At 41.1% G+C, this 18,245-nt stretch overlaps 1 protein-coding gene across 2 annotated transcripts in view; it reads right to left on the reverse strand.

Moving 5' to 3' along the window:
- The window catches only part of bcl11bb (BCL11 transcription factor B b), a 47,935-nt gene extending 32,355 nt beyond the window's left edge, over window positions 1–15,580 (reverse strand). The window contains exons 1-2 of one of the 2 annotated variants that reach the window (XM_033990896.2): window positions 14,924–15,580; window positions 6,063–6,443 (exon numbers count right to left, since the gene is read on the reverse strand). In XM_033990896.2, the coding sequence (XP_033846787.1) occupies window positions 6,063–6,443; window positions 14,924–14,987 (445 nt within the window). In that variant the 5' untranslated portion in view covers window positions 14,988–15,580. Of the gene's footprint in view, window positions 1–6,062; window positions 6,447–14,923 lie in introns of both variants that reach the window. The other variant, XM_033990895.2, reaches the window with a different exon arrangement.
- Between the last annotated feature and the right edge of the window lie 2,665 nt (window positions 15,581–18,245).

An 18,245-nucleotide genomic window follows, 5' to 3' on the forward strand; every position in this document is an offset into this window, starting at 1 on the left:
ACACTGTATGACGAGATACAACCAACTCACAATGAAGGATTTTCCCATTGTCACTTGGATAAAGAGAAGAATTTAGCTGTTCAAATTATGCCAAACTACCAATATCTTAATTTTTGATGCACAAACATAAACTATACATAGAATAATAATGTGTAAACTATAACTGCGGGTGACGAGTGTGACTGAACCTGTCTGTCTCGCAGCAGTGTACAGCACTTTGGTGGGTCTTTTTCAACTCAAGGCCCGGTTGTTAAGGCTTTGATGATGAAAAGCCACCATTTTATGTCAGTTGAAAAAGTATTAGTATCAGAGAAATCTTGTAAGTGGCGTCCAGCTGGGATAGAGAGAGAGAGGAAGAGATAGAGTGAGTCGTCAACGTAAAAGTGGCGTAATATGAAGGGATCTGACTCGGTAAGCCACGGTACAGTGACGGTGGGAAGATCTGAGGTGGACCCTGCCAGAAAACTGACTGAGATGTTGAAGAGGTCGTTGTTGCTCAGAGCACCTCGTAAAATATTTATCCTGTGATGTGCCGTGTTTGGGTGCGGTGAGGAGGGGGCCAAGATGGAGGGATGGTTTGTGAATGTAACATGGGTGCTATAGTGTCTCAAAGGTCCTCCTCCTATGGAAAATTATGGATCTCTTACTGATTCTTCTTAAGGTTTATTATGAAAAAGGTAGAACATGTGTGAAGGGAATATATGTAAGTATAGCTAAGAATAGAGAGAATGGTAATTGTTTCAAATTGGTCCCTAGAGTTGGAGATCTAAACTGCATTGTGCAAAAAATAAAAAAATGCCTATTTTTTTAATTATTATTATTATTATTATTATTATTATTATTATTATTATTATTATTGCTATTATTATTGCTATTATTATTATTATTATTATTATTATTATTATTATTATTATTATTATTATTATTATTATCACTATTGCTATTATTATTATTATTATTTATTTATTTATTTTATTTTTTTATGTGAGCAAATAGACAAAATTGCAAAAAATATTGGCTTTCTTAGACATGTTCCTTATGAAGCAGATGTCTTAAATAGTTCTGCAACATTTAAGGATTCATTTGAGCCTCGTCATAACTTTATTATCAAAATGTGCTAGTTTATAGAGAAAAAAAATTGAAGCAAAATGACTCAAACTTGTAGTTTACAGGCACTCACATACAGACGAGCCTCCATTTTTGTCATCCAAAGCTAGAATTATGACACGAACGTACCGCGATATCAACCACTGTCATGACGAGTCGAGACAAACACAAGCCGTCACCTTAATGCAACGTGTTCCCTACGTAGCGACAACCTCAAAGTGCTGCAAAGAGTCCCGCCAGATCCGCCTGTCGCCCGGGGAGGGGGTTCAGAACGGGGCCAGGGTCGCTTTACCACGGCAACAATCTCCCATAGCGACAACCTCCCAGCCCGGCCCCATGACACGGATCATTCTTCACACAAGCTCATCCACAAATTCATACACAGCCGAAGCACATTAACATACTGTGAAAAAAAGGCCACACGTAAACAGCTAGAGTGCACACATCAGCAACAGAAACTCGGGTTTGAAAAAAAAAAGAGGAAAAAAAAAAATATGGGGCCATTTTTCATCGATGCCATGCACAGTGTGAGTTTGCGGGAGGAGGGAGCGTGCATCTTTTGGGGAGGATTCTGCTAGCCTTGCAAGCATGTTTGCAGCTTAAGCATGCAGGCTGACAGACAATAGGGCCAGACAGGAAGCGATAAAAAACACAAGATGGTAACTGAAATTAAACAAGCGATAGATGTGGGGTTAAGATTATCCAAACAGCCCAGCGAACTTCAGAACTGTTACGCTGAAAATGTATCGTAATAATGCCCAGATTGTAGTAAATGACCAAAATAACGTCGTCTGTGTCTGTTTATCTGTGTCTCCTACAACTTTTTACCCACTTGGCAGATTTCAAATGCTCTTTTCCTGTCAATACAAACCTTTTTTTTATTTTATTTATCAATTCATCAAACGTTATGGACAGACAAAGGTAGTTTTTTACATATTTCCACCCGCCCACGAACCAGCCCGTCCCACCCATGACACTCAAACCACCGATCCCACCCACTCTGACGCTACAAAGATGCACCGTGCCATGCGTACATTGATACTCACTGGTTTCAAATGATTTAACGTGTTCAAATTGTCAATCACCATAGCTACAGTTAAATGTTATGTGGGATTTAGACTCAGATGGACAGATTCAGTTGCTATTTAGTATCTGCACATGTGTATTTTTGCAGACTTTTTATGTAAAACAGTTTGTTCAGGTTGTAAAGTTGCATTTAAAGATGTTATATAGAACTGATCCTAACTCCTAACCCCTTAAATAAGTCTTTGTTTAGGTTTTATTAGAGAATTTTTAGCCCGTTACCTCAATTGTACGCACGTAAATTAGGTCAAAAATGCAGTTCACACTATCAGTAATTGTGAGTAATTGTGAAATCCTCTCATAATAATCACAAAACACAAAAAAAAACGCGATCCCATGACATCCCTAACCACAACCCAAACTTCTCATTACCACACTGACGCCTGATCCGAGCGTGTGTGTGTGTGTGTGTGTGTGTGCTAGCAGCCTATTGGACTTAATTAGGACTAATAATGTCGTCTAATTTCGCTTAAAACTGGAGAATGCCTTGAGTGGCAATCTTGTGTGTTGAACAAAGCTCTCGTGCTTTATTGGCTGCTCCGAGTGCTTTCGTGTCTCCTTCTCTTAGCGATAACACTCTGCTACTTCACTCACTTAAATGTATTCTCCTCCCCTGACCACCTGCAAGACTAAATGCTTTGTGACTCGAGTGTGCTTGAAATGACTTCTTTAAGCCCAGTTTGGAAATAATACAACTAAAACTTAAAAAAAACTGTCATGTAAAAGCATCCGAGCTCTTTCAGATGATTATAGTCTATTGCTTTTCATGATAAGATTAAGGTAAGATGTAAATATAGCGAAAAATACTAAAATTTCAACCTCTTTTTCGACGTTTTGGTTTCAAAAACGCAACATAATAAGTGTTTGTTATTGTATAGACAGAAAATCATAGTCGTTTCTTTCATTTATAGTAGTTCTAATATAGACCAAGTGTATTATAAATCAAATGCAGGACGAAGCCAAAAATGTGCACCTTAACTCACCTAAAATATTCAGGAAATGTTTGTTTCTGCAGTAGCTTGTTCAAATGTGTATCTAGTTCTGATATAGTAGTAGTTTTCATTGCGTAGCATCTGAACTTCGATACTTTTGACAACTACAATGCAAAACATAAGTAACACTGTAGGTAGAATATACACTACAACCCAAACTGATCTGTACTTAAATCAATAAAATACCTCTCGAGAAATAAAAACACTGCATCGCTTTAACTTCCCATCATCCCCATTGACGTCCAACGAATGTGTGTGTCTCAAATTATGCCTGATGTCTTTGATTCTCCGGCCACACACAGCTGTTAGCCACACACCAGAGGCCAGCACATGTGTTGCTGTGTCTCGCTGCAGTGACAAACCGTATTATGAGATTTTCTTTCAGAGTACGACAAATTACTTGAATCAAAATATTTACATGTCAGCTTGTTTTCCTTCACTGCGCTCGAAAAAGTGCCAGTAGACGTGTGTTGCGATTGGATTGTGCCATTACACCTCGGAATATAGTTTAATTATATACATTTATATACAGGGTGATCATGTGACAGTCAAAGTGATGAGTTGGTTCAGTCGAAAATCGTGATCTAGCTCCACATTTGAGTGTCTAACAAGGATTCGGATGTGCATTTTTTATTGCTAACCGAAGAAATTTGCACATTTTGGTACAAGACAGTACTGGTTACACAAATATAGTGTTAAACTAGCCAAAAATAGGTATTCTAATCTACCATATTGAGCAATTTACGATATTATATTAAAAGTATTAACCAAAAGTCTCTCAGTTGGTTTGGGAACACCTTGGAGGAGCTGGAGGAAGTGTCTGGGGTGCGGGAAGTCTGAGAGCTTAGAAAACGGATAGAAGGATCAACCAAATATACTTTTTTATATTGATACAACCTCATTATTGTTAGCCATATGTTGAACCAACTAAGCAATCTTTAAAATCTTAAACGTTTTATGCAGATTTGAGCGTCTCGAACCAGGAGTCAGACCCAAATAATGACGTAATTAACTACAAATAGTTGCGTAATGACAAAATTAGACACTTGGTTGCAAAAGTTAAGTGTAAAAAGTGTAAGATTTGATCACATATGAAAAATTATGCACAAAAATATGAAGTTGTCAGGTCACAGTTTGCTTTTTCACCCCTTACTTCCTTATTCAAATTCTACTCGTACTTCAAAACAAAGACTCGGTGTACACATATCTGCTCTTTTACCCCCCATATGAATTCTTCTGTAGCATCCAGTTTGCGCTACGACCTAATCTACTCCCATAACTACACCCTATGGAGTTCATAACAATGCAATACCATGAGCTTGACCCGGGCCAGAGTCTTAGCCCGGCAGATCTGTTGTAATCCCGCCTGCCCTCACTTCCTGCTCTGGGCGCTATGGCGACTGTCTCCGGTGATAACTTTGAACTGGTTTTGCCTGCTTCTTTATTAATCCTCTTCTCCTCACCACGTACGCACACACACACACATCATAATCAGCTTTCTTAGCCTGCTTTTTTTAAGATGCTGGGGGATTTCTTTACAAAGCCATGTGACGCGCGATCGCATAGACACACCACTGGGGGGCGGCTCCTCTATCGCCTTCCCCCTCGTCGCCTTTTTTGCACAATCGGTTTCAGATGAAGAAGTGTGCCGATGCGTTACTCAAAATACAGGTGAATAGGCGCACTTAAGGGCTAATGAAATCGTCGTGGGCTACAGTAATCCCTCCTGAAGGCCAGTGTCAAAATAAAAAGCGGTTGGGATTCTTTTAAACGTACTTATCTATCCCGGACAGGTGGGGATACGGGAGGTACGGGGATGTTTAGAGCGAATGATATGATTGGCTGCGCTCTGATTAACCTGCTTTTAAGGTAAAGGTTGAGTCAGGTTAGTTTTCAAAAGTTGACAAAAAATCACTTCCAGGACTTTAACAATTTGGGAACAATTGGGTCTTTGCACAACGGCGCCCGGTAAACGCACGGTTAGCGTCACTACTTCCTGTCCAATTGGATGTGTAGGAGGTTTTTGCAGAGTCACGCTAAAATGAATAAAAATGTAAAGATCAGGCAGTGGACAGAAAGCTGCAGGTGTTAAAAACTACACAAATAGGATAAACACTTCACCGGAGAACACAAAAGAACTGTTTGTGTCTCAATGCTAACGCTAATGCTAATTTTGAGGCAAAATAAATACTAAAATACAACCCAACTGACGTATTCTACCTATAAAAACAACCAGTTAGTCTTTATTTTCGATTAATTTGAGTTTTTAATCGGTTGTTTATTGTATATTTTCTGATTTTAATAAAAGTAATAAACACGCTAACTAGCTCACCGTGTCGCAAAGCTACTGTTAGCTTTGCGACACGGTGAGCTAGCTAGCGTGTTGCTGTGCACAGAGCCAATTAGCTGCTTTAAAAAGTGAAGCTAAAGCTATAAGTAGCTATGTCTATATAACAAAATAAGTCCAGTTATGCAATTTTCATGGCGAAAAAGTTATGAAGGAGATATTTTGTTGCACGTTTCCATAGCAACCACATTGGGACGGAGGATAGCATTGGCGAAAAGCAACTTCTCTTGGTTGAACTTTTATTATCTCTCATTTAAGTTGAGTTTTGGGATCTTATTTTCACGGGAGACCTGGTTACAAAGGGGAGTATATTGGAAAAATGGAACGAACATGGGTAGAACGTGCAAACTCCACGCCACACGGGAATCAAACCAAAGCCCTTCTCGCTGTGAGGTGTTGTCCAGGTGTTGTTTTATCGTTTTAATCTTATATACAAAACTGTCGGACCTATTCAAGCTTTGACAAATCAAAAAAATATAAAACTTTGCACTACTGGACTCTCACAATCGTCAACGCAAACGACACAACCGTACCTCCTCGCTCCTGTTTGGGGCAGATCCCTTTGGCCGGCGTCAGTCTCCTCTCCTCTTCGTCGTCTCCGCCCGGCGACACCTGGACCCCCACCTCCACCGGCCCCCTGCCCAGCTCCAGCAGCCGGGCCCGGGGGGAGATGGGGAGTCCGTTGGTCGCGCCCGCTTCCCCCGGTTTGGAGAAGGACCCCGGCGGACTCCGAAGCCCCCTGCATAGACGCCGCTTGTGCTCGATGAAAACCAAGATGTCGCCCAGAGGGAAGTTGGTCTGGCACTGGCCGCACGTCAGCAGGTCGTGCTCGCCGGGGCCGGTCCTGCGCGGGCTCGGGGTGGACGAGTCGGCCGACGGAGAAGCTGACCCCGCCCCTGGATCATGATTGGCTTCTGCTGTTGATGAGAGAAACAAAATAAGAAGGTATTGAATAAGAAAGACACGTAGAACTTTATAAAAACTACATTTTAATTTGAAGTTGAAGGTTCATGGTTACGTTATTCATACCAAGAGGTGAGTGAGTACGACTGTCAAAAGTATCAAAAATCAGATACTAATCGATACTAAAACAAGTATCGAAACTAGATACTAATTTAAGCAATATCGATACTGGAAAAAACGCATAACTGGATCAAATTTGAGCTTTTCTGAACAGTTTCATCTTGAGTTTTATCAGAAATAGTGTAAGACTGTGTGGCATAATGAACAAATACTATTACTTTATGTTGAGAAATTACAATATTGTCTAAAAAAGAGCTTTTAAAATGATCACTTGGGTATGAAAATCAGTATCGTAGTAGTTTGCAAGTGTAGTATCGTGACAACACCCTTAGTGATTTTTACAGGCTCAGTGCACACACTTTTAACACTTTCATACCTTTAATCTGCAAATGTTTCACCGTTTCATGTTCCGATTCACTGTTTCACATTATGACTGATGTGTGAGCGTTTGTGTGAGCGTTTGTGCGTACTCTGCTGTGCACTTCTGCTGTACTCTTGGCCTGCTCGTTTTTTGCAAATGAAACTGCGTTCTCAATCGACTTACCTGCTAAAATATCAAATGAACTAATAAATAAATACAAAAATTCACGTATTCACACTGTTCTGCATCTAAAACACGACAACAGTGCGTAGTGCAGGACAAGCCCAGCAAATTAAAACCTCATAAAAATAACACAATCAAATGTAGGTGAGAACAAGCGTCAGAACAAGAAAGACTGGTATCACTACAGTACACACTAAAAACTACACTTTAATTAGCTTAAATAAACCATGTAGAACGACTTAAGTCATAATGAACAAATAGCTCAATAAAATGGATCCAGGTAACTATTGAGCGAAGAGGTTAGGGTTTTAATTAAGTCGTTAATATGCCTGAATCCCTCTTAATCAAATATTTGTTCATTATTATTATTAAATCATTATTATTATTAAAGTTAATTAAGGTACAGTTATTACAAAGTGTTATAGAAGACTCAATTTTACGTTGTTGCTATTGCCAACCTTAGCAAATTCCATGACCCTAACCCTTAACCAATCGCCTCTCGAGCACGCCTCTAGCTTTCCCAGTCGCCACTGCAGCAGTGAAACCACCAGCCACTTCAGCCTCTCCATCTTCAGCAGCGTCTACTCGTGGGAGATCGAATTTGCATAAGCTATCACACGTTTTTATATCAACCTGCTGCGATCTGAGTGCCAAAAGTGTATCTATTCAACAACTTCTTCTGTTTATAATGTTGTTTTTTTATGTTTTATATCTTTTCTTTCCCACTGTTGCTTAATAAAAACTCCGGTTACATTCATGAGACATAAAACAACCCACTTCTTGGTCGAGAGAACACCTGCGTGGCTTATCGGGGGGGAGATCAGTGTGGGCGGGACCTGACACATGCGTCTATATGTATATCTATGTGTGTGTGTGTGTGTGTGTGTGTGTGGCCAGGATGCTATTCATCTTTCGCGTTTCCGGTGAGGTCGTTGGCGGTACTGAGCTGTCATGTGTGCTCCCCGGCTGCCTTCACCACGTGGGACACAGCCGCAGCCAAACCAGGGCCACCAGCTACTAGTCTATGTGTCTTTTTACATCACCGAACCGAAAAAAAACCAGGAGCGAAGAAAGATGTCTGCATAAGAATAGGCACAGGTGAAAGGATGTGTTCTATATAGACACAAAATCTATAACGCCAAATGAAATCGCACATAAATATTCAAGTAAAAAAAAAAAAAAGCATAACAGAACGAGCTCTTATTTTACACATTTTACCCAATCAAAGTTTGGAGAATTTTTAAAAATTTGCTGAAACGTTTATGGAAGCACATTATATCTTGTTATTTACGTTTTATTTTAATTAATTAATTTATTTTACATAATTTTACGAAAAGAAAAGGCAATTTTTTTTAAAAGCTGGTCGAGATCTTAATTTTTTTCCTGTTTATTCAAATTTGTGGGATTCAAAATGTCGCAGATAAACAGCTCACATCTCATCATTTACGGTATGATTTAAAAAAAACGTATTATTATTTTTTATGTAACTTATTAATCACTCCAAACATGACAAAAGTAAGATGTCCACATTTCAATAGCCCAGTAGCAGGCGAAAATGCTGTATTCTCCATAGACAGAAAATCTATACCGCCAAAAACCTGGGGTCCTGTTAAAAGAGTAAATCTCATTCTTCACAGATCAGACACGGTCATTAATAACCATTACATACTCGCCCTCCCTCCTCCTGCTCTCTCCTTCCCTCTCTCCTTTCCTTCCCTCCCTCCCTCCTCCCCTATGGCGTACTCCGGGTCCCACAGCTCAACATAAATCCCTCATGGACAACCTCCGCTTCAGGATTTTCTTAACACTGCCCTCATGTACGGCGATGAAAACGTGTCCGGGAAAAAAAAAAAAGAAAAAAAAAAAGAAAAGGAGGCCTGCAGAATCATGAAACGACACAGTTTTCAGGGGGATATTAAGATGTATACTGTCAAAAATGAAAAATAATACACTGTCTAGTTTTATTGTTTATTGATGCAGACTTAGCACTTAATGAACCATATTTAGAGACAAAAACCTTTTCCAAAACAGCTTGAACTGCTTATGTTGTTATATTGTCATGCAGATAACTTGACATCGACGATCTGTATTAACAAGGAAACTCCATTTTTGTAGATTTAACGCTCAAATATTTAAAAAAAAGTTTAAAATTGTCGAACAGTGAACTATTTTTTAACCTTATCTTGCACGAAATCGAACTCACGCAGGGCATTTGAGACACAGTTCTCCATGTTTTTCTTTACTTTACAAATACACAACCACATATTAACTAAGTATTTGTCTTCTTATACAGTATGTGACACTTTCGCAGGTATAAGTTCAGCTAGATTTCGCTTCAAATTTGATGAAAAATTTGACTATAATGTGTAAACAAGGCCTTGAAGTTCCCCAAATTTCCAAGGCCCAAATTTTAGTCAAATTTAATCAAATCAGCACTTGATTTTGCAGATCGTTTTTACAGTTCTAGCAAGGCACACATATTTATTTATACAATGTAAGTATGTTTTTACAGCACGCTGATCCTCGCACCTGCTCGTACCCGCCTTTGATCACAAACACTATCAGAAAGGTGTTGCCTCGTTAAACTCCGTGCATGTAAAAAAAGAAAAAAAACCCATCCTGATTATTAAAAACACATTACGCACTGCTATATTTTGTATTATTGCTAATCTTTTTTTCTGTTAAGCTAATCCCCACTCCCTACCCAACAATGCACCCCTCCTCCTATACACTCTCTCAAACACGTTCCAGTCCACTCAGTTCGCCCTGGAGTGACGATCCGATGCCAAATATCTTTTCTCTAAATGGCGATGGCTTCCTGGACTCCTGCCAAATAATTTCCATCTCATAATCTTTGGCGGCAAAGAAGGAACACAAACACATATTTACCTACAGTTCACAGCTTGTGACCGTAATTCACATGAAGCTGTTCCGGCGTCGTGCTACTGTGCATATACGGTGTTGATTGTGAGGTACGCGGCGTGCATTTTAAGAAGACGTCTATCTGCTTACAATATGGCGTATAGGCAGGACAATGTATCGCAATCGATTCGGGATTGCGTTTTGAGTTAGCGCGTCAAATTGCGAGGGTTGTGATTATTTAGGCGATGCTACGTCGTCTGCCAGCGATACAAGAACCAGTTTGGGGTTTTTTTATTTGTAGTTTAGACTTACAAAAAACACGTTCTGAAGCAGCAGCAAGTAGTTTATCAGTTCATTTTTCATGTATCTTTATTTACACAGGAGCACTTGGACGTTCAAATACGCAAAAATACAAACAAGTAAGCGTGTAAGTCCGGCGAAAACATTAAAAACAGGTGCAGCTGCGAGTATAAATGTTCATATTTCAGTCTCCACTCAAGCGTTAATGCTCAGGGAGTTTTTTTTTTGTTTTTTTTTTTTACGACATCCACTCAGAAAAGAATCCTACTTTTGAAACATACATTGCAAAACGAGCCACAACTGCTGCATAAGATTTGTCATTCCCCAAACTTATGCAACTCTAAAACGGGAGGGCATCTGGTTTAAAAAGCACAAACGTTGATGTGCAAAGGCCTGGATGTGTCTGGAGTGGAAGTTGATAGACAGCTGGGCATTTCAAGGAAGGCCTCTTTGCTAAAATATGCTCTTAGTGAGACGCCCTCCGGGGATAAGGTAGTAAATTAACGACTTGGCACTGTCGCTATGGCACTAAAATAGGAGTCGGACATCTTCAAAAAAATAAAAAAAAAGGCAACCGTTGTGTCTCGAGGCTTCACCTGCATGTGAGAAGAAGAAGAACAAACGCAATACCCCCCGAGAAGAAAGTTAAAAGGCGAAAGTCGGCGAGTATCATGACAGACGGCGCTTACTTAATTCATCTATATAAACTCCAATGTGAACGGGACATGTTGATAGGTGAAGGAGCCCGGCGGACGCGGTGTTAGACACGCCGACGACAGAAAAGAAAGAGAAGAAAGAGAGAGAGAGGGGAGAGAAGAAGAAGAAGAAGACATGATGACGGTAATAAAACCAAGCTGTCTAGCGCGATACCACACATACTTTTAGCTCCTATGTGCACTGCTGCTGCGCTGTGCTGTGCTGGGCCTACGGTCGGTGACAGTGAAGAGAGTGAGAAGAGCGAGGGGAGGTGCGGTCGAGCAGCCTTACAGCGCCCCCTATCAGCTCGATGGGGGTTTAACAGAGTCAGGGAGAGCTGCTCTATACAAATGCCCGGGTCTGTCTGTGTGTGCGCAGCCACCGGTTCACAATGCAGAACAGATGGGACACACACAATGGAGTTCTTTGACTGAAGTGTCCAGTTTTGCGAAGCGAAAAAACAATATCTGGACTTTGGATTTTATGAACTTAAACTTTGGCTTCGTAAAGGTCAAATTCTCAAGTGGAAATCTGTGCACAATATGACAACTTCATCATCAAGTTTTAGCTTCTACCTGTTAACGTGGTTCGGTTTAACAGCTTAAAACAGCGTAAGTTTCGTTCTAAAACATAAATTTCAAATGCTACATCGTGCTACGTAAACCGAATTCATAGAAGTTACTGTACCTCAACAACAACGACTTATTTTTACCGTTTACGTCCCAGGCTGACGCATTGTTCTGAGGTACAGCTAAAGCCAGGGGCACTCATGTGATAGTCCTCCCATACAGCATGAGTTCAGACCTGCCTGCATTTCTTTGTTTCTGCTAAGTCTGCCCTGCTGAAGGCGCACACACACTGCAAAGCCCACAGGGAGAAAACGGGCGAGATCGGCTCTGTCATTGAAAATAAATGACACCAACGAAGATGCAGATGGTTACAATCAAACATTCAAACAACAAGCAGCCCCGGTTAGCCCCATTCCTTTTTTTTCCTCAGCTCCCATCGCCACAGAGAGCTGCAGCAGAGCATTGTGCAAGGCCCGGGTTATGTTTACGTGTGTGTGTGTGTGTCTCATTATCTTATCAGCATTTAATCTGTTGCAGCCTCATAGCTTATCGTAAATCTTGAATTATTGAACGCAAAAAAGTGAACAAAATATGGCTTTGCGCAGCTGACTGGCGCTTGTCACTAAATCTCTATAAACGACTTGTCAGCTCTGAGCTCTATGACATTTGGAATTATAAATCACATTTGCACAACACTTTGAGCCAGATAATAATAATAATCTTTATGGGTGTGTGAAATTGATTAAACGTGCTGGATTTTTAGTGAAATACAGGAAGAAAATGTGCAGGAATTGAGCAAAGCAAAACGTGTACCGTAAATCACCCATTGCTCACCACTCATCTTTTTTTTGGAGATGTTATCATCCGGTTACCACGATGCATGAGTGTGTGTGTGTGTGTGTGTGTGTGTGTGTGTGTGGTACTGCAAGAGCCATATGGAGGGAGGGGAAGAGGTAGCACGCGTAAACATCACAAATACGTCTCTCCCTAATATTAGCATCCGCAAACAAACCTATATGAATTTAATAACCTGTTCTTCTGCCTGCTAGAAATTCTGTTTTTAGCCCGGGAGGTCGTCGTTGTCTTCTCCACAAACAGGGCACGAGGATAGTAACTTGTAACGTGCGCACACAACAGGGTCACGAAGTTTGCAAATACATCATGAGTCCTGCTTGTCTGTTACGTTGCACACATGAAGGCATTTCCAAGCGCACGTCTTTATTAGATCGCTCCAGAAATATGCTGATTTACAAGTTCCCCAACTGGTGCTCGTCCTATGGGCCCGTGTGCTGCAGGGTTTCTGTGTGTTCAGTTGATAAGTTACACCGGATAAACGTTTTTTTTTTCTTTTCTGTCACATGCTGGTTGATCTACGCACACACACGGACTCCTCGAGATTCTCAATTTATATACTGACATATTGGAGTTAATACAAGGGTGCGGTCTGTGCATTGTTCATGTTCAAAGCGTGAGATTCATTGAGATGTCAGGTTAAGCTGGAGGTGTAATCTACTTTTATTTTTTACTATGCAAACGTGTACTGCTATACGTAATACCATAGAGTTTTTTGCACTTTGATGGTCCTGCACGTACATCACAGAACAAAAGAGTGGTGTCTATGCAAATACGGCTGAACTGTGGTGGCTTAAAAGAAGTGCAATAACAACTTTTAGCTGTTTGAACTGTATTTACGAAGGTCATTGTCATAGGCCAAGAGTGCAAAAGGAGCATGTGAGGAACTGGTAAGACAGGATTCAGGCCCTCCAGATGGCCTAGTGCAAGACTATCCACTGTCTACAGTTACTCAGCACTGCAGACATTTACACTGACAAGGCTTAAATGAAGTAACCACGACCTGGCCACAAACTCAGCTTTAACATGCAAATCTATTAACCTGTGTTTTAACTCCACATGCTGAGGAAAACAGCAACGTGATTAGAAATTGCATTGTTTGTCTATAATGGTAAATGCAGAAGACAAACAAATACAGTGTGTGATATCTGTGTCTCAAAGGTAAACTTATGTGCAGTGAAAATGAACATGTTTATAGGTGTGTTGTTGTGTCAAAGTGATGAAAACATATCTGTAAAGGAGGAGAAAAGAAAATAAAAACAAGAGAGAAAGAATGAAAAAAAATGAAATTAAACAGTGCAGGCAAAAATGAGGCACATGTGTAAGTCTTTTTCTCTTAAACCAAAGTGTAGGAGGATTCTATAAAGTGGCACATACGTCAGGATGTGTACGGCTGAAACGTGATTTTGTGAAAGGAATAACACAGACTTTCACCATCCAAACATTTACGCTTCTGACTCCTATATTTACGCACGGAATTGCCCTAATTATTTCCAAACTGCGCTGAGATAAACGCAGGACGTGTCGTTGGGGCGAATAGGAGCAGCCCCTTATTGCTCTTCAACACATTGGCCAGAGATTACATCATAAACTTCTGCTGTGAATTAGCCAGATTAAGGCCCTCATCAAATTGGATTTGGGCTAAAAGCGCAGCGCTGGGACATGAAGGAGGTTAGATTGATAGAACTGATTTAGAATCGGATTATTTTTAATCATAAACACACACCCTCTGAAATATTCAGATAGAATCTGCTCCAAATTGAATCAAAGATGTTCACGCGGGCTATGAAAGTTTACGGAGTGTTTTTTTCTAAAGGAGTTTAGTTTTGTGTGCACCTTTACGCACAGGTGAAGGCCCGCGTGCCACTCAAATATATTTTATGCTCGAGAGAGCAGATAAAAAATAAGATGAGACTTAAGAACACTGGGCCCACACGTGTCTCAAAATCATGTTGTGAAGTTAGACAAAGGCGCAGATAATAAACAAATACACTCCGCTCCACAGTCACCGGTGAAAGTTGCATTAAACAGGATATTGTCGGATCCACATTAATAACAGGCTGCGCACGGAGCCATATGGAAGAACACGTTATGTGAAACAGCGTGAAAAGTGATTCATTTCATTTAAATCCACGCTGAAGGCTCGCGCGTGTGTGACACACACTCTCACACTCAGGCACTTTGCACAAAGTAAAAAACAATTCAACAAATGCTCCTCATGTTTAAGAGCACATGAGCCTGTGTGTGTGTGTGTGTCCCTTCAATAAAATGAAGAATTAAACACAATAAAAAACAAAACAGACTCAGATGTGTTTAAAATGTGCACGTGGTCTGTTAAATTGAGATGTAAAAACAAATATGATATTTTCAGATTTTTTTTTTTTAATTTGCATTTAGTTGAAAGCTGTGTGACTATTTTAAACTCACTTTACAAGTTTATTAGCCTAATAGTGAGCTACTTTAACTCATCCAAAAATACATACAAAACACACAAATAAATGCAACATTAAGAAGGAGTAAAAGCCTGTGCGTGGAGCCCCACACTCACCTTGTACCGTCTCCCTGTGCGTCAAAGAAAAGTGCTGCGGGTTCACCTGCTTGCGACGGGACATTGCCCCGGCATTTACTCTGGCATCGCCCGGTGAACTGCACTTGGAGTCGGCTTGAACCGTGGTGTCGGTCCTTTGTGGCTTTCAACTATCCGCTCTTCCCTCTCCTCTCCCCCTTTGTGATTGTTTGGTGAAGATGTCCACCTGAATGCTGAGTAGTTGAGTCTCGTGCGTGTTTACGGTGGGAGGAGGACCTGTTTCCAAATCCCGGACCGCGCTGCTCTCCGGAAGACAAATTGCTGTTTTTAATCGTCTGCGCTGCTCCACGTTTTTCGGGGGGTCAAGACGCTGTTGTGCTTTCTAGGATTCCACACAGTCCTTGCGTGTTCTTCCCCAAAAAACTAACCGATTTGGCACCTAGTCGACCTCCTGTGCGTCTTGGAAACGGCGCGGCAACTCTAGGCTCCGCTGGCCATGGCTGATGGAGAGTGTGCGTGAGTGCGCGAGGGAGGGAGAAGAGTAAACGAAACGGGCAGATAAGACACCTCCTCCTCTTCTTCCTCCTCGTGCTGCTGCGCCTCCGTCGTCTCTCCAAACACGGAGTGGTCCAATGTTTCCCCAGTTTTGGTCCGAGGCGGGTTGTGTAGTTGACTCACGCGGCATAAAAGGAAGACTGTGTTTGTGGGGAGGCTATATGCAGCGGCGCGTGCGTTTGTCTGCGTGTGTATGCGCGTGGTTGGAGGGGAAGGGGGGGTGGGGGGTTGCTCCTGCGAGAAAAGTGGGATGGGATCCAAGTTCAAGAGCGGCCGTGACGTTGAAGAGACTCTGGAGCAAAGCGAGCGCGGACGCACGGATCGGGGACCGGCTTCGTGGCAACTGTAATTATCAGTGAATGCGCGCGCTCTGTTTGACTTTTGGGCTGGTGTTAAACTCTTCTCTTATTTCAGCTTAATGGCTTTTTAAATAAGTGATCTCTATTCATCTGTCCACTTCACAGCCTTAAAGAGAAACTCAGGGGATACTGCGTAATAATGGAGACCGTTTTAGAGGCCAGTTTTGTCGCTGTTGGTGATAAATTTGATTAAAAAAGGATGTGAGGAGGGGCAAATGCTGGATGCTATCAGTCAATCAAATAGATAAAGTGTCAATCAAAGCCTTGAGTTGCGCGTAATCGAGTTATTTCTTCCAAAAATCTTGTTATACCTTCACTATTCCTCAGAAGAACTGTTTAAACTGATCAGTCCTCTGTTTGCCCTTTGACCTTCATAGGGGATAGTCTTTAAGTTTATGTTTCTGCTGTTTCAGGACTGAGTATTTTGTGTACAGCAACAAACAAAAATGTAAATAGGCTAAAGTATTTCAGATATATATGTAGGAGTGAGCATTATTACACAAAACTGACCTGTTACTCTGAAAAACACACCAAAAACACAAATATAAAACACAAAATCTACTTCAAACTGATGCCTCTGCTATGTTTTGTTGTCCATATTTAGTTTTTCTTTCATTTTTTGCCTTGAATAAACTCATTAGACCTGTTTGCAACTTTAAAAAAACATATATTTACAAATCAAATCCAGTTTTTTTTGCATTTTTTTAAACTTCCTGGTCTATTTTCTTGCCGTTTTCTCCAATCTGAGCAAGTTTATATATTGTTTTAACCTCTGTGGTCAGTTATTTCCTTGCACTGTTGCTCAAATCAAACCCTTTTTCACCCTTTTGCGATCCGTACTACTGCAACACCCCTCTTTATCACAGATTCTCCCACTGATGCTGCACCCGTATGTGTTTTATTTTGCTGTGTGCTGTCTATACATCCATGACATTGCATTATATTTAAACTGACTCACATTGTTGGCTTCTTCAAACTCCACGCAACATTTACATTACACACCTCAGCTGCAAACACATCTCATAAATCCCAGTGTCTAATTTTAATGCGATTACGATTCAAATCAAATTACCTCTCGAAGCACAAATAAACACAGTCTCGACCGCTTTTTGTGAATGATGTAACATTCTCCAGCAGTTCCTAGTTCTGTGCTGTATTTAAGTCAGTTCAGATCCTTTTTGGCACAGTTTAATTTACCTCTCCCCCCTGGCATTTAACCCAAGCCAGACAGGACATCTTGGTGTTTTATCGCTCTATTGTTCTTCAGCTATGTGTCCAGTTTTGTTGACTTTTCTGTGAGGCTTTTGTGCAGCTTGAGTTGTATTTAAAATGTAAATAAAACTGAACTAAACTGAATTTCTATGCCCACAATGCAAAGTGCTGTTGTCAATACCATTTGAATATGCTATGAGGCAACACTACCCTCTATTGGCCTAGTCCAAGACATCATTTCCAACCTGCACACACCAAGCACTCTAAGAGAAATCCTCCTCCTAATTTGCCATTTCAATTTCAATATGTACGTGGAGCAAAAAGGTGCAATTAATCCCGGTAATAGCGGATCATTTAGACTATGAGAACACGCACAATGCTGGGTATATAGGGATTCCATTGTGCGCAGTTGGAGAGCGTGGTCTATAATTTGGTAAAATACATGTGTGGCGTAAAAAAAAAAAAAAAGAAAGGTGATTCAAACTTGACACTATTGCTTTGCAGGATCAGCGAGGGAGAGCGCGCGCGGTTACAGCAATACATTTCATAGTCGGTCATTAATAAAAGATGGTGGGCAATTTTAAGAGCATTAGACGTTTGATTGCTATGGGGCTGCCCTGGGGGACTTTCAAGACAGTAATTATTTATATAAATGAAATGTCATCTCTGCTCTGGCTCAAGTAACCTCAGTAGACTCCGTGGAACAGCCGTGCGTAATGCGTCTATTTGGCGATTTTGTTCCTTTATTATCATTTTACGCACAGTTCTAAAGCGTGCAGCGTGTTGTGTACATTTGCTGGGTACATAGAAAGTAGAAAGCTGGACATGGACACACAACCACGCGCTGTTTTTTTTCCTCTGTTGGCAGCAGGCAGCTCCTTGATCCTCACCCTTGGGTTCGTCAATAATACATCAATGTCTGCGTAATGGCGCGCGCGTCTTGGAGCTCGGGGCAAAGGCTGTTTAGAGTGGGCTGCTCAAAGGGGGTAGCCGTACAAAGATACCCAACATGTGGACACGGGAAAGGTTTTAAGTCCAAAGTGTTGCCTCTGAGGGGGACATGCGTCTCGGGGTTGTAGCTGCCAAGGGTCGAATGGGAAATGCGCAAAGAAAAGATGCGCGCTGTGAGTGGAAGGATAAGGAACAAGTGAAGGGACAAGGTTTCCAAATGACTCAGTGTTAAAAGAGCAAAGAATGACCTGTGTTTTACCAGAGTC

This window comes from Periophthalmus magnuspinnatus, chromosome 24 (genome assembly GCF_009829125.3).
Source record: "Periophthalmus magnuspinnatus isolate fPerMag1 chromosome 24, fPerMag1.2.pri, whole genome shotgun sequence".
NCBI classification, from domain to species: Eukaryota; Metazoa; Chordata; class Actinopteri; order Gobiiformes; family Gobiidae; genus Periophthalmus; species Periophthalmus magnuspinnatus.